The sequence below is a fragment of the Panulirus ornatus genome, chromosome 10 (assembly GCF_036320965.1).
Source record: "Panulirus ornatus isolate Po-2019 chromosome 10, ASM3632096v1, whole genome shotgun sequence".
Lineage (NCBI taxonomy): Eukaryota > Metazoa > Arthropoda > Malacostraca > Decapoda > Palinuridae > Panulirus > Panulirus ornatus.
In genome coordinates, this window is record NC_092233.1 from 29,737,806 (window position 1) to 29,761,393 (window position 23,588).

General features: G+C 41.9%; 1 protein-coding gene across 23 annotated transcripts in view; it reads left to right on the plus strand.

Annotated features, from left to right (window-relative positions):
- lap (phosphatidylinositol-binding clathrin assembly protein lap) overlaps positions 1-23,588 on the plus strand; it is an 806,852-nt gene that overhangs the window by 560,794 nt on the left and 222,470 nt on the right. For all 23 annotated transcript variants that reach the window (XM_071665674.1, XM_071665679.1, XM_071665690.1 and 20 more), the window contains one exon: positions 10,909-11,020. In XM_071665674.1, coding sequence (XP_071521775.1) covers positions 10,909-11,020 — 112 coding nt within the window. The remainder of the gene's footprint in view (positions 1-10,908; positions 11,021-23,588) is intronic.

Consider the following 23,588-nt stretch of genomic DNA (forward strand, 5'->3'; position numbering starts at 1 on the left):
GCCTTGAAGAATGTGTGGAAGTCGGGAACATTATCTGGGAAAGCAAAAATGGGTATGTTTGAATGAATAGTGGTTCCAACAATGTTGTATGGTTGCGAGGCGTGGGCTATGGATAGAGTTGTGCGCAGGAGGGTGGATGTGCTGGAAATGAGATGTTTGAGGACAATGTGTGGTGTGAGGTGGTTTCATCGAGTAAGTAACGTAAGGGTAAGAGAGATGTGTGGAAATAAAAAGAGCATGGTTGAGAGAGCAGAAGAGGGTGTTCTGAAGTGGTTTGGGTACATTTAGAGAATGAGTGAGGAAAGATTGACCAAGAGGATATATGTGTCGGAGGTGGAGGGAACGAGGAGAAGTGGGAGACCAAATTGGAGGTGGAAAGATGGAGTGAAAAAGATTTTGAGTGATCGGGGCCTGAACATGCAGGAGGGTGAAAGGCGGGCAAGGAATAGAGTGAATTGGATCGATGTGGTATACCGGGGTTGACGTGCCGTCACTGAATTGAATCAGTTCATGTGAAGCGTCTGGGGTAAACCATGGAAAGTTGTGTGGGGCCTGGATGTGGAAAGGCAGCTGTGGTTTCGGGCATTATTGCATGACAGCTAGAGACTGAGTGTGAACGAATGGGGCCTTTGTTGTCTTTTCCTAGTGCTACCTCACACACATGAGGGGGGGAGGGTGATGGTATTCCATGTGTGGCGAGGTGGCGATGGGAATGAATAAAGGCAGACAGTGTGAATTGTGTGCATGGGTATATAGGTATGTGTATGTGTGTGTATATATATGTGTACATTGAGATTTATAGGTATGTATATTTGCGTGTGTGGACGTGTATGTATATACATGTGTATGGGGGTGGGTTGGGCCACTTCTTTCGTCAATATCCTTGTGCTACCTCGCAAACGCGGGAGACAGCGACAAAGTAAAATAAATAAGTAAATAAATATATATATATATATATATATATATATATATATATATATATATATTATCCCTGGGGATAGGGGATTAAGAATACATCCCACGTATTCCCTGCGTGTCGTAGAAGGCGACTAAAAGGGGAGGGAGCGGGGGGCTGAACATCCTCCCCTCTCTTTCTTTTTTTTTTTTTTTTTTTTTTTTTTTTTTTTTTTCCAAAAGAAGGAACAGAGGGGGCCAGGTGAGGATATTCCAAAAAGGGCCCAGTCCTCTGTTCTTAACGCTACCTCGCTATCGCGGGAAATGGCGAATAGTATGAAAAAAAAAAAAAAAATATATATATATATATATATATATATATATATATATATATATTTTTTTTTTTTTTTTTTTTTCATACTATTCACCATTTCCCGCGTTAGCAAGGTAGCGTTAAGAACAGAGGACTGGACCTTTGAGGGAACATCCTCACCTGGCCCCTTTCTCTGTTCCTGCTTTTGGAAAATTAAAAAGAAAAACTGAGAGGGGAGGATTTCCAGCCCCCCGCTCCCTTCCCTTTTAGTCGCCTTCTACGACACGCAGGGAATACGTGGGAAGTATTCTTAATCCCCTATATATATATATATATATATATATATATATATATATATATATATATATATATATATATATGTGACATTCATTTCTTCATTTCATTTCAAGCTAGAAGTTTGTTTTCTGAATTATTTCTTACATTTTTCATATGTATGTATATGTATATGTGTGTGTGTGTGTACATGTGTGTATGTATGTGTATGTATATATGTATGTGTATGTATATATGTATATATATATATGAATATATATATATGAATATATATATATGAATATATATATATGAATATATATATATGAATATATATATGAATATATATATGAATATATATATGAATATATATATATATATATATATATATATATATATATATATATATATATATATATATATATATATATATATATATATATATATATATATGTATATATATATATGTATATATATATATATATATATATATATATATATATATATATATATATATATATATATATATATATATGTATGTGTGTGTATATGTGCATATGTATGTGTATGTGTGTGTATGTGTATATGTATATATATATGTATATTATCCCTGGGGATAGGGGTGAAAGAATACTTCCCATGTATTCCTCGCGTGTCGTAGAAAGCGACTAGAGGGGACGGGAGTGGGGGGCCAGAAATCCTCCCCTCCTTGTATTAACTTTCTAAAATGGGAAACAGAAGAAGGAGTCACGCGGGGAGTGCTCATCCTCCTCGAAGGCTCAGATTGGGGTGCCTAAATGTGTGTGGATGTAACCAAGATGTGAAAAAAGGAGAGATAGGTAGTATGTTTAAGGAAAGGAACCTGGTGTTTTGGCTCTGAGTGAAACGAAGCTCAAGGGTAAAGGGGAAGAGTGGTTTGGGAATGTCTGGGGAGTAAAGTCAGGGGTTAGTGAGAGGACAAGAGCAAGGGAAGGAGTAGCAATACTCCTGAAACAGGAGTTGTGGGAGTATGTGATAGAATGTAAGAAAGTAAATTCTCGATTAATATGGGTAAAACTGAAAGTTGATGGAGAGAGGTGGGTGATTATTGGTGCATATGCACCTGGGCATGAGAAGAAAGATCATGAGAGGCAAGAGTTTTGGGAGCAGCTGAATGAGTGTGTTAGTGGTTTTGATGCACGAGACCGGGTTATAGTGATGGGTGATTTGAATGCAAAGGTGAGTAATGTGGCAGTTGAGGGAATAATTGGTATACATGGGGTGTTCAGTGTTGTAAATGGAAATGGTGAAGAGCTTGTAGATTTATGTGCTGAAAAAGGACTGATGATTGGGAATACCTGGTTTAAAAAGCGAGATATACATAAGTATACTTATGTAAGTAGGAGAGATGGCCAGAGAGCGTTACTGGACTACGTGTTAATTGACAGGCGTGCGAAAGAGAGACTTTTGGATGTTAATGTGCTGAGAGGTGCAACTGGAGGGATGTCTGATCATTATCTTGTGGAGGCTAAGGTGAAGATTTGTATGGGTTATCAGAAAAGAAGAGTGAATGTTGGGGTGAAGAGGGTGGTGAGAGTAAGTGAGCTTGGGAAGGAGACCTGTGTGAGGAAGTACCAGGAGAGACTGAGTACAGAATGGAAAAAGGTGAGAACAATGGAAGTAAGGGGAGTGGGGGAGGAATGGGATGTATTTAGGGAATCAGTGATGGATTGCGCAAAAGATGCTTGTGGCATGAGAAGAGTGGGAGGTGGGTTGATTAGAAAGGGTAGTGAGTGGTGGGATGAAGAAGTAAGAGTATTAGTGAAAGAGAAGAGAGAGGCATTTGGACGATTTTTGCAGGGAAAAAATGCAATTGAGTGGGAGATGTATAAAAGAAAGAGACAGGAGGTCAAGAGAAAGGTGCAAGAGGTGAAAAAAAGGGCAAATGAGAGTTGGGGTGAGAGAGTATCATTAAATTTTAGGGAGAATAAAAAGATGTTCTGGAAGGAGGTAAATAAAGTGCGTAAGACAAGGGAGCAAATGGGAACTTCGGTGAGGGCGCAAATGGGGAGGTGATAACAAGTAGTGGTGATGTGAGAAGGAGATGGAGTGAGTATTTTGAAGGTTTGTTGAATGTGTTTGATGATAGAGTGGCAGATATAGGGTGTTTTGGTCGAGGTGGTGTGCAAAGTGAGAGGGTTAGGGAAAATGATTTGGTAAACAGAGAAGAGGTAGTGAAAGCTTTGCGGAAGATGAAAGCCGGCAAGGCAGCAGGTTTGGATGGTATTGCAGTGGAATTTATTAAAAAAGGGGGTGACTGTATTGTTGACTGGTTGGTAAGGTTATTTAATGTATGTATGACTCATGGTGAGGTGCCTGAGGATTGGCGGAATGCGTGCATAGTGCCATTGTAAAAAGGCAAAGGGGATAAGAGTGAGTGCTCAAATTACAGAGGTATACGTTTGTTGAGTATTCCTGGTAAATTATATGGGAGGGTATTGATTGAGAGGGTGAAGGCATGTACAGAGCATCAGATTGGGGAAGAGCAGTGTGGTTTCAGAAGTGGTAGAGGATGTGTGGATCAGGTGTTTGCTTTGAGGAATGTATGTGAGAAATACTTAGAAAAGCAAATGGATTTGTATGTAGCATTTATGGATCTGGAGAAGGCATATGATAGGGTTGATAGAGATGATCTGTGGAAGGTATTAAGAATATATGGTGTGGGAGGAAAGTTGTTAGAAGCAGTGAAAAGTTTTTAACGAGGATGTAAGGCATGTGTACGTGTAGGAAGAGAGGAAAGTGATTGGTTCTCAGTGAATGTAGGTTTGCGGCATGGGTGTGTGATGTCTCCATGGTTGTTTAATTTGTTTATGGATGGGGTTGTTAGGGAGGTAAATGCAAGAGTTTTGGAAAGAGGGGCAAGTATGAAGTCTGTTGGGGATGAGAGAGCTTGGGAAGTGAGTCAGTTGTTGTTCGCTGATGATACAGCGCTGGTGGCTGATTCATGTGAGAAAATGCAGAAGCTGGTGACTGAGTTTGGTAAAGTGTGTGGAAGAAGAAAGTTAAGAGTAAATGTGAATAAGAGCAAGGTTATTAGGTACAGTAGGGTTGAGGGTCAAGTCAATTGGGAGGTGAGTTTGAATGGAGAAAAACTGGAGGAAGTGAAGTGTTTTAGATATCTGGGAGTGGATCTGGCAGCGGATGGAACCATGAAAGCGGAAGTGGATCATAGGGTGGGGGAGGGGGCGAAAATTCTGGGGGCCTTGAAGAATGTGTGGAAGTTGAGAACATTATCTCGGAAAGCAAAAATGGGTATGTTTGAAGGAATAGTGGTTCCAACAATGTTGTATGGTTGCGAGGCGTGGGCTATGGATAGAGATGTGCGCAGGAGGATGGATGTGCTGGAAATGAGATGTTTGAGGACAATGTGTGGTGTGAGGTGGTTTGATCGAGTGAGTAACGTAAGGGTATGAGAGATGTGTGGAAATAAAAAGAGCGTGGTTGAGAGAGCAGAAGAGGGTGTTTTGAAGTGGTTTGGGCACATTGAGAGAATGAGTGAGGAAAGATTGACCAAGAGGATATATGTGTCGGAGGTGGAGGGAACGAGGAGAAGAGGGAGACCAAATTAGAGGTGGAAAGATGGAGTGAAAAAGATTTTGTGTGATCGGGGCCAGAACATGCAGGAGGGTGAAAGGAGGGCAAGGAATAGAGTGAATTGGAGCGATGTGGTATACCGGGGTTGACGTGCTGTCAGTGGATTGAATCAAGGCATGTGAAGCGTCTGGGGTAAACCATGGAAAGCTGTGTAGGTATGTATATTTGCGTGTGTGGACGTATGTATATACATGTGTATGGGGGGGGTTGGGCCATTTCTTTCGTCTGTTTCCTTGCGCTTACTCGCAAACGCGGGAGACAGCGACAAAGTATAATAAAATAAAATATAAATAATATATATATATATATATATATATATATATATATATATATATATATATATATATATATATATATATATATACATATATATATATATATTTTTTTTTTTTTTGCTTTGTCGCTGTCTCCCGCGTTTGCGAGGTAGCGCAAGGAAACAGACGAAAGAAATGGCCTAACCCACCCCCATACACATGTATATACAGACGTCCACACACGCAAAATATACATACCTACACAGCTTTCCATGTTTTATCCCAGACGCTTCACATGCCCCGATTCAATCCACTGACAGCACGTCAACCCCGGTATACCACATCGCTCCAATTCACTCTATTCCTTGCCCTCCTTTCACCCTCCTGCATGTTCAGGCCCCGATCACACAAAATCTTTTTCACTCCATCTTTCCACCTCCAATTTGGTCTCCCTCTTCTCCTCGTTCCCTCCACCTCCGACACATATATCCTCTTGGTCAATCTTTCCTCACTCATTCTCTCCATGTGCCTAAACCATTTCAAAACACCCTCTTCTGCTCTCTCAACCATGCTCTTTTTATTTCCACACCTCTCTTTTACCCTTCCGTTACTTACTCGATCAAACCACCTCACACCACACATTTTCCTCAAACATATCATTTCCAGCACATCCATCCTTCTGCGTACAACTCTATCCATAGCCCACGCCTCGCAACCATACAACATTGTTGGAACCACTATTCCTTCAAACATACCCATTTTTGCTTTCCAAGATAATGTTCTCGACTTCCACACATTCTTCAAGGCTCCCAGAATTTTCGCCCCCTCCCCCACCCTATGATCCACTTCCGCTTCCATGGTTCCATCCGCTGCCAGATCCACTCCCAGATATCTAAAACACTTCACTTCCTCCAGTTTTTCTCCATTCAAACTCGCCTCCCAATTGACTTGACCCTCAACCCTACTGTACCTAATAACCTTGCTCTTATTCACATTTACTCTTAATTTTCTTCTTTCACACACTTTACCAAACTCAGTCACCAGCTTTTGCAGTTTCTCACATGAATCAGCCACCAGCGCTGTATCATCAGCGAACAACAACTGACTCACTTCCCAAGCTCTCTCATCCCCAACAGACTTCATACTTGCCCCTCTTTCCAAAACTCTTGCATTCACCTCCCTAACAACCCGATCCATAAACAAATTAAACAACCATGGAGACATCACACACCCCTGCCGCAAACCTACATTCACTGAGAACCAATCACTTTCCTCTCTTCCTACACGTACACATGCCTTACATCCTCGATAAAAACTTTTCACTGCTTCTAACAACTTGCCTCCCACACCATATATTCTTAATACCTTCCACAGAGCATCTCTATCAACTCTATCATATGCCTTCTCCAGATCCATAAATGCTACATACAAATCCATTTGCTTTTCTAAGTATTTCTCACATACATTCCTCAAAGCAAACACCTGATCCACACATCCTCTACCACTAATGAAACCACACTGCTCTCCTCCAATCTGATGCTCTGTACATGCCTTCACCCTCTCAATCAATACCCTCCCATATGATTTACCTGGAATACTCAACAAACTTATACCTCTGTAATTTGAGCACTCACTCTTATCCCCTTTGCCTTTGTACAATGGCACTATGCACGCATTCCGCCAATCCTCAGGCACTTCACCGTGAGTCATACATACATTAAATAACCTTACCAACCAGTCAACAATACAGTCACCCTCTTTTTTAATAAATTCCACTGCAATACCATCCAAACCTGCTGCCTTGCCGGCTTTCACCTTCCGCAAAGCTTTTACTACCTCTTCTCTGTTTACCAAATCATTTTCCCTAACCCTCTCACTTTGCACACCACCTCGACCAAAACACCCTATATCTGCCACTCTATCATCAAACACATTCAACAAACCTTCAAAATACTCACTCCATCTCCTTCTCACATCACCACTACTTGTTATCACCTCCCCATATATATATATATATATATATATATATATATATATATATATATATATATATATATATATATATATATATATATATATATATATATATATATTATCCCTGGGGATAGGGGTGAAAGAATACTTCCCACGCATTCCTCACGTGTCGTAGAAGGCGACTAGAGGGGACGTGAGCGGGGGGCCAGAAATCCTCCCCTCCTTGTATTTTTTTAACTTTCTAAAATGGGAAACAGAAGGAGTCACGCGGGGAGTGCTCATCCTCCTCGAAGGCTCAGACTGGGGTGTCTAAATGTGTGTGGATGTAACGAAGATGTGAAAAAAGGAGAGATAGGTAGTATGTTTGAGGAAAGGAACCTGGATGTTTTGGCTCTGAGTGAAACGAAGCTCAAGGGTAAAGGGGAAGAGTGGTTTGGAATGTCTTGGGAGTAAAGTCAGGGGTTAGTGATAGGACAAGAGCAAGGGAAGGAGTAGCAGTACTCCTGAAACAGGAGTTGTGGGAGTATGTGATAGAATGTAAGAAAGTAAATTCTCGATTAATATGGGTAAAACTGAAAGTTGATGGAGAGAGATGGGTGATTATTGGTGCATATGCACCTGGGCATGAGAAGAAAGATCATGAGAGGCAAGTGTTTTGGGAGCAGCTGAATGAGTGTTTTAGTGGTTTTGATGCACGAGACCAGGTTATAGTGATGGTTGATTTGAATGCAAAGGTGAGTAATGTGGCAGTTGAGGGAATAATTGGTATACATGGGGTGTTCAGTGTTGTAAATGGAAATGGTGAAGAGCTTGTAGATTTATGTGCTGAAAAAGGACTGGTGATTGGGAATACCTGGTTTAAAAAGTGAGATATACATAAGTATACGTATGTAAGTAGGAGAGATGGCCAGAGAGCGTTATTGGATTACGTGTTAATTGACAGGCGCGCGAAAGAGAGACTTTTGGATGTTAATGTGCTGAGAGGTGCAACTGGAGGGATGTCTGATCATTATCTTGTGGAGGCTAAGGTGAAGAATTGTATGGGTTTTCTGAAAAGAAGAGTGAATGTTGGGGTGAAGAGGGTGGTGAGAGAAAGTGAGCTTGGGAAGGAGACTTGTGTGAGTAAGTACCAGGAGAGACTGAGTACAGAATGGAAAAAGGTGAGAACAATGGAAGTAAGGGGAGTGGGGGAGGAATGGGATGTATTTAGGGAATCAGTGATGGATTGCGCAAAAGATGCTTGTGGCATGAGAAGAGTGGGAGGTGGGTTGATTAGAAAGGGTAGTGAGTGGTTGGATGAAGAAGTAAGATTATTAGTGAAAGAGAAGAGAGAGGCATTTGGATGATTTTTGCAGGGAAAAAATGCAATTGAGTGGGAGATGTATAAAAGAAAGAGACAGGAGGTCAAGAGAAAGGTGCAAGAGGTGAAAAAGAGGGCAAATGAGAGTTGGGGTGAGAGAGTATCATTAAATTTTAGGGAGAATAAAAAGATGTTTTGGAAGGAGGTAAATAAAGTGCGTAAGACAAGGGAGCAAATGGGAACTTCAGTGAAGGGCACATATGGGGACGTGATAACAAGTAGTGGTGATGTGAGAAAGATATGGAGTGAGTATTTTGAAGGTTTGTTGAATGTGTTTGATGATAGAGTGGCAGATATAGGGTGTTTTGGTCGAGGTGGTGTGCAAAGTGAGAGGGTTAGGGAAAATGATTTGGTAAACAGAGAAGAGGTAGTAAAAGCTTTGCAGAAGATGAAAGCCGGCAAGGCAGCAGGTTTGGATGGTATTGCAGTGGAATTTATTAAAAAAGGCGGTGACTGTATTATTGACTGGTTGGTAAGGTTATTTAATGTATGTATGACTCATGGTGAGGTGCCTGAGGATTGGCGGAATGCGTGCATAGTGCCATTGTACAAAGGCAAAGGGGATAAGAGTGAGTACTCAAATTACAGAGGTATAAGATTGTTGAGTATTCCTGGTAAATTATATGGGAAGGTATTGATTGAGAGGGTGAAGGCATGTACAGAGCATCAGATTGGGGAAGAGCAGTGTGGTTTCAGAAGTGGTAGAGGATGTGTGGATCAGGTGTTTGCTTTGAAAAATGTATGTGAGAAATACTTAGAAAAGCAAATGGATTTGTATGTTGCATTTATGGATCTGGAGAAGGCATATGATAGAGTTGATAGAGATGCTCTGTGGAAGGTATTAAGAATATATGGTGTGGGAGGCAAGTTGTTAGAAGCAGTGAGAAGTTTTTATCGAGGATGTAAGGCATGTGTACGTGTAGGAAGAGAGGAAAGTGATTGGTTCTCAGTGAATGTAGGTTTGCGGCAGGGGTGTGTGATGTCTCCATGGTTGTTTAATTTGTTTATGGATGGGGTTGTTAGGGAGGTGAATGCAAGAGTTTTGGAAAGAGGGGCAAGTATGAAGTCTGTTGTGGATGAGAGAGCTTGGGAAGTGAGTCAGTTGTTGTTCGTTGATGATACAGCGCTGGTGGATGACTCATGTGAGAAACTGCAGAAACTGGTGACTGAGTTTGGTAAAGTGTGTGAAAGAAGAAAGTTAAGAGTAAATGTGAATAAGAGCAAGGTTATTAGGTACAGTAGTGTTGAGGTCAAGTCAATTGGGAGGTAAGTTTGAATGGAGAAAAACTGGAGGAAGTAAAGTGTTTTAGATATCTGGGAGTGGATCTGGCAGCAGATGGAACCATGGAAGCGGAAGTGGATCATAGGGTGGGGGAGGGGGCGAAAATTCTGGGAGTCTTGAAGAATGTGTGGAAGTCGAGAACATTATCTGAGAAAGCAGAAATGGGTATGTTTGAAGGAATAGTGGTTCCAACAATGTTGTATGGTTGCGAGGCGTGGGCTATGGATAGAGTTGTGCGCAGGAGGATGGATGTTCTGGAAATGAGATGTTTGAGGACAATGTGTGGTGTGAGGTGGTTTGATCGAGTAAGTAACGTAAGGGTAAGAGAGACGTGTGGAAATAAAAAGAGCGTGGTTGAGAGAGCAGAAGAGGATGTTTTGAAATGGTTTGGGCACATGGAGAGAATGAGTGAGGAAAGATTGACCAAGAGGATATATGTGTCGGAGGTGGAGGGAACGAGGAGAAGTGGGAGACCAAATTGGAGGTGGAAAGATGGAGTGAAAAAGATTTTGTGTGATCGGGGCCTGAACATGCAGGAGGGTGAAAGGAGGGCAAGGAATAGAGTGAATTGGATCAACGTGGTATACCGGGGTTGACGTGCTGTCAGTGGATTGAATCAGGGCATGTGAAGCGTCTGGGGTAAACCATGGAAAGCTGTGTAGGTATGTATATTTGCGTGTGTGGACGTATGTATATACATGTGTATGGGGGTGGGTTGGGCCATTTCTTTCGTCTGTGTCCTTGCACTACCTCGCAAACGTGGGAGACAGCGATAGCAAAAAAAAAAAAAAAAAAAAAAAATATATGTATATATATATATATCATGTTTTCCCCTTTATTTCTCTCTTTTATAATATATAGCACAAAGGAGCAAATAGTTAAAGAATTTATTTCTGTCAATTTACATGGTTCTCTCTTTTTCCAGGCTAGTAAAGCATCAGATGATCTACTTCAGTTAGCTGGGAATCCATTTGCGGACATGCTTACTACTCCAGCTGTTACTAGTGCCCCTGCCCCAACACAGTCATACACCAATGGTATGAGTGTTACTGTTAACAGCTTTCCTTTATTCCTGGAACTTTGGTGTGATATTTCAGCATGATTGATATTAGTGTACAAACACAAATAAACCTCATTCTATTGCACTCATTCCGGTACAAGGGTTTGTAGTTACTCAGGAATTTCCCTAACCTTTGGAAATAAATGACCCATATAGTCTGTACCTAAGTTTATCAACTTAGTTTTATGAAACATGCATGACCATTTACTTAGTCACATAGAGCTTGTCAGCTGAAAATTCTCTTGCGTTCTTATTCAAGTCTTTTATTTTTCTGCAATATGATTTCTACATTCAGTTAAAGCTGTCTACAGGAATGACTTTTTCCAATGTCATATTTCATGAAGTTGCAATACAGTGAGGTTAGGATGAAGTAAGCTTTGTCTGTGTACAGGTATCTGCATTAGTTTTGTGTTTCATGTATTGTGGATGTCAGTTGAGGGATGGGATCTTATTGATATTGATAATTTCTGTAATTGATAAAGCTCAAAAGGTGTGCTCCCCAATATGCCTGGCCTGGCAGTTTGACCACCATAATTCAGCAAATTGAATGAACCATCTAATGTGCCTGCTTTTGCCAAGAATACAGAATCTGGGTAGGACAGAAGACTAGGAGGTGGATGAATTATGACTGCAGGACCCAGCAGCCAACAGGTGGGCTGCACCACAACTCGTAGAGTTTGTATAGTACAGTGTTAGTAAATGCAAATTTGTGTTATATATGGACTTGAAGGAAACCTTATTTCAACTAAAGAAGGAAGGATAGTGAAGAAAATACATGACATCAAAAGACTATTAGAGGCTGTGGTCATGCCAGATGTGATATCTAGGGCTGTGGTCATGCCAGATGTAATATCTAGGGCTGTGGTCATGCCAGATGTAATATATTCAATAAAAGAATGAAAGATTATTGGCAGATATAGTCAACACATAAGGTAGACTATTGGTAAAGATTTCTTTCAGTATAGAGTTGCAAAGTAAGGAGGTAATTGAGCAGGCTAAGAAACTTGCTTAGAAGGGATAGACGAAGGGAAGAATAAGAAATAAAGAATAGTGTAAGAATGCAAAAAATAGTTTCTAATTTATAGAGGGAAGTATGTGGGAGTATGTGATAGAGTGTAAGAAAGTAAACTCTAGATTGATATGGGTAAAACTGAAAGTGGATGGAGAGAGATAGGTGATTATTGGTGCATATGCACTTAGGCATGAGAAGAAAGATCATGAGAGGCAAGTGTTTTGGGAGCAGCTGAGTGAGTGTGTTAGTAGTTTTGATGCACGAGACTGGGTATAAGTGATGGGATATTTGAATGCAAAGGTGAGTAATGTGGTAGTTAAGGGAATAATTGGTGTACATGGGGTGTTCAGTGTTGTTTATAGAAATGGTGAAGAGCTTGTAGATTCATGTGCTGAAAAAGGACTGGTGATTGGGAATACCTGGTTCAAAAAGACAGATATGCATAAGTATACATATGTAAGTAGGAGAGATGACCAGAGAGCATTATTGGATTACATGTTAATTGATAGGCGCGCAAAACGAGGCTTTTAGATGTTACTTTGCTGCAAGGTGCAACTGGAGGGATGTCTGATCATTATCTTGTGGAGGCGAAGGTGAAGATTTGTAGAGGTTTTCAGAAAAGAAGAGAGAATGTTGGGTGAAGAGAGTGGTGAGAGTAAGTGAGCTTGGGAAGGAGACATGTGTGAGGAAGTACCAGGAGAGACTGAGTACAGAATGGAAAAAGGTGAGAATAAAGGATGTAAGGGGAATGGGGGAGGAATGGAATGTATTTAGGGAAGCAGTGATGGCTTGCGCAAAACATGCTTGTGGCATGGGAAGCGTGGGAGGTGGGCAGATTAGAAAGGGTAGTGAGTGGCAGGATGAAGAAGTAAGATTATTAGTGAAAGAGAAGAGAGAGGCATTTGGATGATTTTTGCAGGAAAATAATGCAAATGACTGGGAGATGTATAAAAGAAAGAGACAGGAGGTCAAGAGAAAGGTGCAAGAGGCAAAAAAGAGGGCAAATGAAAGTTGGGGTGAGAGAGTATCATTAAATTTTAGGGAGAATAAAAAGATGTTTTGGAAGGAGGTAAATAAAATGCATAAGACAAGGGAACAAATGGGAACATCAGTAAAGGATGCTAATGGGGAGGTGATAACAAGTAGTGGTGATAGGAGATGGAGTGAGTATTTTGAAGGTTTGTTGAATGTGTTTGATGATAGAGTGAGAGATATGGGGTGTTTTGGTGGAGGTGATGTGCAAAGTGAGAGGGTTATGGAGAATGATATGGTAAACAGAGAAGAGGTAGTAAAAGCTTTGCGGAAGATGAAAGCCGGCAAGGCAGCAGGTTTGGATGGTAATGCAGTGGAATTTATTAAAAGAGGGGGTGACTGTATTGTTGACTTGGTGGTAAGGTTATTTAATGTATGTATGACTCATGGTGAGGTGCCTGAGGATTGGCAGAATGCTTGCATAGTGACATTGTACAGAGGCAAAGGGGATAAGAATGAGTGCTCAAATTGCAGAGGTATAAGTTTGTTGAGTATTCCTGGTAAATTATATGGGAGGGTATTGATTGAGAGGGTGAAGGCATGTACAGAGCGTCAGATTGGGGAAGAGCAGTGTGGTTTCAGAAGTGGTAGAGGATGTGTGGATCAGGTGTTTGCTTTGAAGAATGTATGTGAGAAATACTTAGAAAAGCAAATGGATTTGTATGTAGCATTTATGGATCTGGAGAAGGCATATAATAGAGTTGATAGAGATGCTCTGTGGAAGGTATTAAGAATATATGGAGTGGGAGGTAAGTTGTTAGAAGTTGTGAAAAGTTTTTATCGAGGATGTAAGGCATGTGTACGTGTAGGAAGAGAGGAAAGTGATTGGTTCTCAGTGAATGTTGGTTTGCGGCAGGAGTGTGTGATGTCTCCATGTTTATTTAATTTGTTTTTGGATGGGGTTGTTAGGGAGGTGAATGCAAGAGTTTTGGAAAGAAGTGCAAGTATGCAGTCTGTTGTGAATGAGAGAAGTGTGTCAGTTGTTGTTTGCTGATGATACAGCGCTGGTGGCTGATTCGGGTGAGAAACTGCTGAAGTTGGTGACTGAGTTTGGTAAAGTGTGTGGAAGAAGAAAGCTGAGATTAAATGTGAAGGAAGTAAAGTGTTTTAGATATCTGGGAGTGGATTTGAAAACGGATGGAACCATGGAAGCGGAAGTGAATCATAGGGTGGGGGAGGGGGCAAAAGTTCTGGGAGCATTGAAAAATGTGTGGAAGTCGAGAATGTTATCTCGGAAAGCAAAAATGGGTATGTTTGAAGGAATAGTGGTTCCAACAATGTTATATGGTTGCGAGGCATGGAGTATAGTTAGGGTTGTGAGGAGGAGGGTGGATGTGCTGGAAATAAGATGTTTGGCGTGAGGTGGTTTGATCGAGTAAGTAATGAAAGGGTAAGAGAGAGGTGTGGTAATAGAAAGTGTGTGGTTGAGGGAGCAGAAGAGGACGTTTTGAAATGGTTTGTTCACATGGAGAGAATGAATGAGGAAAGATTGACCAAGAGGATATATGTGTAAGAGGTGGAGGGAACGAGGAGAAGTGGGAGACCAAATTGGAGGTGGAAAGATGGAGTGAAAAAGATTTTGAGTGATCGGGGCCTGAACATGCAGGAGGGTGAAAGGCGTGCAAGGAATAGTGTGAATTGGAACAATGTGGTATACCGGGGTCAACATGCCATCAATGGATTGAACCAGGGCATGTGAAGCATCTGGGGTAAATCATAGAAAGTTGGATGTGGAAAGGGAGCTGTGGTTTCGGTGCATTTTCCATGACAGCTAGAGACTGAGTGTGAGTGAATGGGGCCTTTGTTTTCTTTTCCTAGCGCTACCTCGTGCACATGCGGGGGGAGGGGGTTTTTCATTTCATGTGTGGCTGGGTGGCGACAGGAATGAGTAAGGGCAGACAGTATGAATTATATACATGTGTATATATGTATATGTCAGTTTGTGTATATATATGTATACATTGAGATGTATAGGTATGTATATTTGCATGTGGACGTATATGTATATACATGTGTATGTGGGTGGGTTGGGCCATTCTTTTGTCTGTTTCCTTGCGCTACCTCGCTAACGCCAGAGACAGCGACAAAGCAAAAAATATATTTTTATTTATTTATTTTGCTTTTTATTCTCCCTAAAATTTAATGATACTCTCTCACCCCAACTCTCATTTGCCTTCTTTTTCACCTCTTGCACCTTTCTCTTGACCTCCTGTCTCTTTCTTTTATACATCTCCCACTCATTTGCATATATATATATACACATGTATATACATACACACACGCAAATATACATACCTATACATCTCAATGTACACATATATATACACACACAGACACATACATATATACCCATGCACACAATTCACACTGTCTGCCTTTATTCATTCCCATCGCCACCTCGCCACACATGGAATACCATCCCCCTCCCCCCTCATGTGTGTGAGGTAGTGCTAGGAAAAGACGACAAAGGCCCCATTGGTTCACACTCAGTCTCTAGCTGTTATGCAATAATGGCCGACACCACAGCTCCCTTTCCACATCCAGGCCCCACACAACTTTCCATGGATTACCTCAGACACTTCACATGCCCAGATTCAATCCACTGACATCACGTCAACCCTGGTATACCACATCGATCCAATTCAATCTATTCCCTGCCTGCCTTTCACCCTCCTGCATGTTCAGGCCCCGATCACTCAAAATCTTTTTCACTCCATCTTTCCACCTCCAATTTGGTCTCCCACTTCTCCTCGTTCCCTCCACCTCCAACACATATATCCTCTTGGTCAATCTTTCCTCACTCATTCTCTCCATGTGCCCAAACCATTTCAAAACACCCTCTTCTGCTCTCTCAACCATGCTCTTTTTATTTCCACACATCTTTCTTACCCTTACGTTACTTACTCGATCAAACCACCTCACACCACACATTGTCCTCATACATCTCATTTCCAGCACATCCATCCGCCTGCGCACAACTCTATCCATAGCCCATGCCTCGCAACCATACAACATTGTTGGAACCACTATTCCTTCAAACATACCCATTTTTGCTTTCTGAGGTAATGTTCTCGACTTCCACACATTCTTCAAGGCTCCCAGGATTTTCGCCCCCTCCCCCACCCTATGATTCACTTCCGCTTTCATGGTTCCATCCGCTGCCAGATCCACTCCCAGATATCTAAAACACTTTACTTCCTCCAGTTTTTCTCCATTCAAACTTACCTTCCAATTGACTTGACCTTCAACCCTACTGTACCTAATAACCTTGCTCTTACTCACATTTACTCTTAACTTTCTTCTTTCACACACTTTACCAAACTCAGTCACCAGCTTCTGCAGTTTCTCACATGAATCAGTCACCAGCACTGTATCATCAGCGAACAACAACTGACTCACTTCCCAAGCTCTCTCATCCCCAACAGACTTCATACTTGCCCCTCTTTCCAAAACTCTTGCATTCACCTCCCTAACAACTCCATCCATAAACAAATTAAACAACCATGGAGACATCACACACCCCTGCCACAAACCTACATTCACTGAGAACCAATCACTTTCCTCTCTTCCTACGCGTACACATGCCTTACATCCTCGATAAAAACTTTTCACTGCTTCTAACAACTTGCCTCCCACACCATATATTCTTAATACCTTCCACAGAGCATCTCTATCAACTCTATCATATGCCTTCTCCAGATCCATAAATGCTACATACAAATCCATTTCCTTTTCTAAGTATTTCTCATATACATTCTTCAAAGCAAACACCTGATCCACACATCCTCTACCACTTCTGAAACCACACTGCTCTTCCCGAATCTGATGCTCTGTACATGCCTTCACCCTCTCAATCAATACCCTCCTATATAATTTACCAGGAATACTCAACAAACTTTTTTTTTTTTTTTTTTTTTTTGCCACTGTCTCCCGCGTTTGCGAGGTAGCGCAAGGAAACAGACGAAAGAAATGTCCCAACCCACCCCCATACACATGTATATACATACGTCCACACACGCAGATATACATACCTACACAGCTTTCCATGGTTTACCCCAGACGCTTCACATGCCTTGATTCAATCCACTGACAGCACGTCAACCCCGGTATACCACATCGCTCCAATTCACTCTATTCCTTGCCCTCCTTTCACCCTCCTGCATGTTCAGGCCCCGATCACACAAAATCTTTTTCACTCCATCTTTCCACCTCCAATTTGGTCTCCCTCTTCTCCTCGTTCCCTCCACCTCTGACACATATATCCTCTTGGTCAATCTTTCCTCACTCATTCTCTCCATGTGACCAAACCATTTCAAAACACCCTCTTCTGCTCTCTCAACCACGCTCTTTTTATTTCCACACATCTCTCTTACCCTTACGTTACTTACTCGATCAAACCACCTCACACCACACATTGTCCTCAAACATCTCATTTCCAGCACATCCATCCTCCTGCGCACAACGCTATCCATAGTCCACGCCTCGCAACCATACAACATTGTTGGAACCACTATTCCTTCAAACATACCCATTTTTGCTTTCGGAGATAATGTTCTCGACTTCCACACATTCTTCAAGGCTCCCAGAATTTTCACCCCCTCCCCCACCCTATGATCCACTTCCGCTTCCATGTTTCCATCCGCTGCCAGATCCACTCCCAGATATCTAAAACACTTCACTTCCTCCAGTTTTTCTCCATTCAAACTCACCTCCCAATTGACTTGACCCTCAACCCTACTGTACCTAATAACCTTGCTCTTATTCACATTTACTCTTAACTTTCTTCTTTCACACACTTTACCAAACTCAGTCACCAGCTTCTGCAGTTTCTCACATGAATCAGCCACCAGCGCTGTATCATCAGCGAACAACAACTGACTCACTTCCCAAGCTCTCTCTTCCCCAACAGACTTCATACTTGCCCCTCTTTCCAAAACTCTTGCATTTACCTCCCTAACAACCCCATCCATAAACAAATTAAACAACCATGGAGACATCACACACCCCTGCCGCAAACTTACATTCACTGAGAACCAATCACTTTCCTCTCTTCCTACACGTACACATGCCTTACATCCTCGATAAAAACTTTTCACTGCTTCTAACAACTTGCCTCCCACACCATATATTCTTAATACCTTCCACAGAGCATCTCTATCAACTCTATCATATGCCTTCTCCATATCCATAGGCACCTCACCATGAGTCATACATACATTAAATAACCTTACCAACCAGTCAACAATACAGTCACCCCCTTTTTTTATAGATTTCACTGCAATTCCATCCAAACCTGCTGCCTTGCCGGCTTTCATCTTCTGCAAAGCTTTTACTACCTCTTCTCTGTTTACCAAATCATTTTCCCTAACCCTTTCACTTTGCACACCACCTCGACCAAAACACCCTATACCTGCCACTCTATCATCAAACACATTCAACAAACCTTCAAAATACTCACTCCATCTCCTCACATCACCACTACTTGTTATCACCTCCCCATTAGCGCCCTTCACTGAAGTTCCCATTTGCTCCCTTGTCTTACGCACTTTATTTACCTCCTTCCAGAACATCTTTTCATTCTCCCTAAAATTTAATGATACTCTCTCACCCCAACTCTCATTTGCCCTTTTTTTCACCTCTTGCACCTTTCTCTTGACATCCTGTCTCTTTCTTTTATACATCTCCCACTCAATTGCATTTTTTCCCTGCAAAAATCGTCCAAATGCCTCTCTCTTCTCTTTCACTAATACTCTTACTTCTTCATCCCACCACTCACTACCCTTTCTAATCAACCCACCTCCCACTCTTCTCATGCCACAAGCATCTTTTGCGCAATCCATCACTGATTCCCTAAATACATCCCATTCCTCCCCCACTCCCCTTACTTCCATTGTTCTCACCTTTTTCCATTCTGTACTCAGTCTCTCCTGGTACTTCCTCACACAGGTCTCCTTCTCAAGCTCACTTACTCTCACCACCCTCTTCACCCCAACATTCACTCTTCTTTTCTGAAAACCCATACAAATCTTCACCTTAGCCTCCACAAGATAATGATCAGACATCCCTCCAGTTGCACCTCTCAGCACATTAACATCCAAAAGTCTCTCTTTCGCACGCCTGTCAATTAACACATAATCCAATAACGCTCTCTGGCCATCTCTCCTACTTACATACGTATACTTATGTATATCTCGCTTTTTAAACCAGGTATTCCCAATCATCAGTCCTTTTTCAGCACATAAATCTACAAGCTCTTCACCATTTCCATTTACAACACTGAACACCCCATGTATACCAATTATTCCCTCAACTGCCACATTACTCACCTTTGCATTCAAATCACCCATTGAACCATTATGTGACATTCTTTTTTTTCATTCATTTCAAGCTAGAAGTTTCAGTTTTCTAAATTGTTTCTTACATTTCTCATATGTATATATATGTATGTGTGTGTGTGTGTATTTGTGCGTGTGTAGGTGTATGTGTGTGTATGTGTATATGTATATATATATGTATATTATCCCTGGGGATAGGGGTGAAAGAATACTTCCCACGTATTCCTTGCGTGTTGTAGAAAGCGACTAGAGGGGACGGGAGCGGGGGGCCAGAAATCCTCCCCTCCTTGTATTAACTTTCTAAAATGGGAAACAGAAGAAGGAGTCACGCGGGGAGTGCTCATCCTCCTCGAAGGCTCAGATTGGGGTGCCTAAATGTGTGTGGATGTAACCAAGATGTGAAAAAAGGAGAGATAGGTAGTATGTTTGAGGAAAGGAACCTGGATGTTTTGGCTCTGAGTGAAACGAAGCTCAAGGGTAAAGGGGAAGAGTGGTTTGGGAATGTCTGGGGAGTAAAGTCAGGGGTTAGTGAGAGGACAAGAGCAAGGGAAGGAGTAGCAATACTCCTGAAACAGGAGTTGTGGGAGTATGTGATAGAGTGTAAGAAAGTAAATTCTCGATTAATATGGGTAAAACTGAAAGTTGATGGAGAGAGGTGGGTGATTATTGGTGCATATGCACCTGGGCATGAGAAGAAAGATCAAGAGAGGCAAGTGTTTTGGGAGCAGCTGAATGAGTGTGTTAGTGGTTTTGATGCACGAGACCGGGTTATAGTGATGGGTGATTTGAATGCAAAGGTGAGTAATGTGGCAGTTGAGGGAATAATTGGTATACATGGGGTGTTCAGTGTTGTAAATGGAAATGGTGAAGAGCTTGTAGATTTATGTGCTGAAAAAGGACTGATGATTGGGAATACCTGGTTTAAAAAGCGAGATATACATAAGTATACTTATGTAAGTAGGAGAGATGGCCAGAGAGCGTTATTGGATTACGTGTTAATTGACAGGTGTGCGAAAGAGAGACTTTTGGATGTTAATGTGCTGAGAGGTGCAACTGGAGGGATGTCTAATCATTATCTTGTGGAGGCTAAGGTGAAGATCTGTATGGGTTTTCAGAAAAGAAGAGTGAATGTTGGGGTGAAGAGGGTGTGAGAGTAAGTGAGCTTGAGAAGGAGACCTGTGTGAGGAAGTACCAGGAGAGACTGAGTACAGAATGGAAAAAGGTGAGAACAATGGAAGCAGCAAGGGGAGTGGGGGAGGAATGGGATGTATTTAGGGAATCAGTGATGGATTGCGCAAAAGATGCTTGTGGCATGAGAAGAGTGGGAGGTGGGTTGATTAGAAAGGGTAGTGAGTGGTGGGATGAAGAAGTAAGAGTATTAGTGAAAGAGAAGAGAGAGGCATTTGGACGATTTTTGCAGGGAAAAAATGCAATTGAGTGGGAGATGTATAAAAGAAAGAGACAGGAGGTCAAGAGAAAGGTGCAAGAGGTGAAAAAAAGGGCAAATGAGAGTTGGGGTGAGAGAGTATCATTAAATTTTAGGGAGAATAAAAAGATGTTCTGGAAGGAGGTAAATAAAGTGCGTAAGACAAGGGAGCAAATGGGAACTTCAGTGAAGGGCGCAAATGGGGAGGTGATAACAAGTAGTGGTGATGTGAGAAGGAGATGGAGTGAGTATTTTGAAGGTTTGTTGAATGTGTTTGATGATAGAGTGGCAGATGTAGGGTGTTTTGGTCGAGGTGGTGTGCAGAGTGAGAGGGTTAGGGAAAATGATTTGGTAAACAGAGAAGAGGTAGTGAAAGCTTTGCGGAAGATGAAAGCCGGCAAGGCAGCAGGTTTGGATGGTATTGCAGTGGAATTTATTAAAAAAGGGGGTGACTGTATTGTTGACTGGTTGGTAAGGTTATTTAATGTATGTATGACTCATGGTGAGGTGCCTGAGGATTGGCGGAATGCGTGCATAGTGCCATTGTACAAAGGCAAAGGGGATAAGAGTGAATGCTCAAATTACAGAGGTATAAGTTTGTTGAGTATTCCTGGTAAATTATATGGGAGGGTATTGATTGAGAGGGTGAAGGCATGTACGGAGCATCAGATTGGGGAAGAGCAGTGTGGTTTCAGAAGTGGTAGAGGATGTGTGGATCAGGTGTTTGCTTTGAAGAATGTATGTGAGAAATACTTAGAAAAGCAAATGGATTTGTATGTAGCATTTATGGATCTGGAGAAGGCATATGATAGAGTTGATAGAGATGCTCTGTGGAAGGTATTAAGAATATATGGTGTGGGAGGAAAGTTGTTAGAAGCAGTGAAAAGTTTTTATCGAGGATGTAAGGCATGTGTACGTGTAGGAAGAGAGGAAAGTGATTGGTTCTCAGTGAATGTAGGTTTGCGGCAGGGGTGTGTGATGCCTCCATGGTTGTTTAATTTGTTTATGGATGGGGTTGTTAGGGAGGTAAATGCAAGAGTTTTGGAAAGAGGGGCAAGTATGAAGTCTGTTGGGGATGAGAGAGCTTGGGAAGTGAGTCAGTTGTTGTTCGCTGATGATACAGCGCTGGTGGCTGATTCATGTGAGAAACTGCAGAAGCTGGTGACTGAGTTTGGTAAAGTGTGTGGAAGAAGAAAGTTAAGAGTAAATGTGAATAAGAGCAAGGTTATTAGGTACAGTAGGGTTGAGGGTCGAGTCAATTGGGAGGTGAGTTTGAATGGAGAAAAACTGGAGGAAGTGAAGTGTTTTAGATATCTGGGAGTGGATCTGGCAACGGATGGAACCATGGAAGCGGAAGTGGATCATAGGGTGGGGGAGGGGGCGAAAATTCTGGGGGCCTTGAAGAATGTGTGGAAGTCGAGAACATTATCTCGGAAAGCAAAAATGGGTATGTTTGAATGAATAGTGGTTCCAACAATGTTGTATGGTTGCGAGGCGTGGGCTATGGATAGAGTTGTACGCAGGAGGATGGATGTGCTGGAAATGAGATGTGTGAGGACAATGTGTGGTGTGAGGTGGTTTGATCGAGTGAGTAACGTAAGGGTAAGAGAGATGTGTGGAAATGAAAAGAGCGTGGTTGAGAGAGCAGAAGAGGGTGTTTTGAGGTGGTTTGGGCACATGGAGAGAATGAGTGAGGAAAGATTGACCAAGAGGATATATGTGTCGGAGGTGGAGGGAACGAGGAGAAGAGGGAGACCAAATTGGAGGTGGAAAGATGGAGTGAAAAAGATTTTGTGTGATCGGGGCCTGAACATGCAGGAGGGTGAAAGGAGGGCAAGGAATAGAGTGAATTGGAGCGATGTGGTATACCGGGGTTGACGTGATGTCAGTGGATTGAATCAAGGCATGTGAAGCGTCTGGGGTAAACCATGGAAAGCTGTGTAGGTATGTATATTTGCGTGTGTGGACGTATGTATATACATGTGTATGGGGGGGGTTGGGCCATTTCTTTCGTCTGTTTCCTTGCGCTACCTCGCAAACGCGGGAGACAGCGACGAAGTGTAAAAAAAAAAAAAAAAAAAAAATATATATATATATATATATATATATATATATATATATATATACATATATATATATATATATATATATATATATATATATATATATATATATATATATATATATATATATTTTTTTTTTTGCTTTGTTGCTGTCTCCCGCATTTGCGAGGTAGCACAAGGAAACAGACGAAAGAAATGGCCCAACCCACCCCCATACACATGTATATACATACATCCACACACGCAAATATACATACCTACACAGCATTCCATGATTTACCCCAGACGCTTCACATGCCCTGATTCAATCCACTGACAGTACGTCAACCCCGGTATACCACATTGATCCAATTCACTCTATTCCTTGCCCGCCTTTCACCCTCCTGCATGTTCAGGCCCCGATCACACAAAATTTTTTCACTCCATCTTTCCACCTCCAATTTGGTCTCCCACTTCTCCTCGTTCCCTCCACCTCCGACACATATATCCTCTTGGTCAATCTTTCCTCACTCATTCTCTCCATGTGCCCAAACCATCTCAAAACACCCTCCTCCGCTCTCTCAACCACGCTCTTTCTATTTCCACACACCTCTCTTACCCTTAAGTTACTTACTCGATCAAACCACCTCACACCACACATTGTCCTCAGACATCTCATTTCCAGCACATCCATCCCC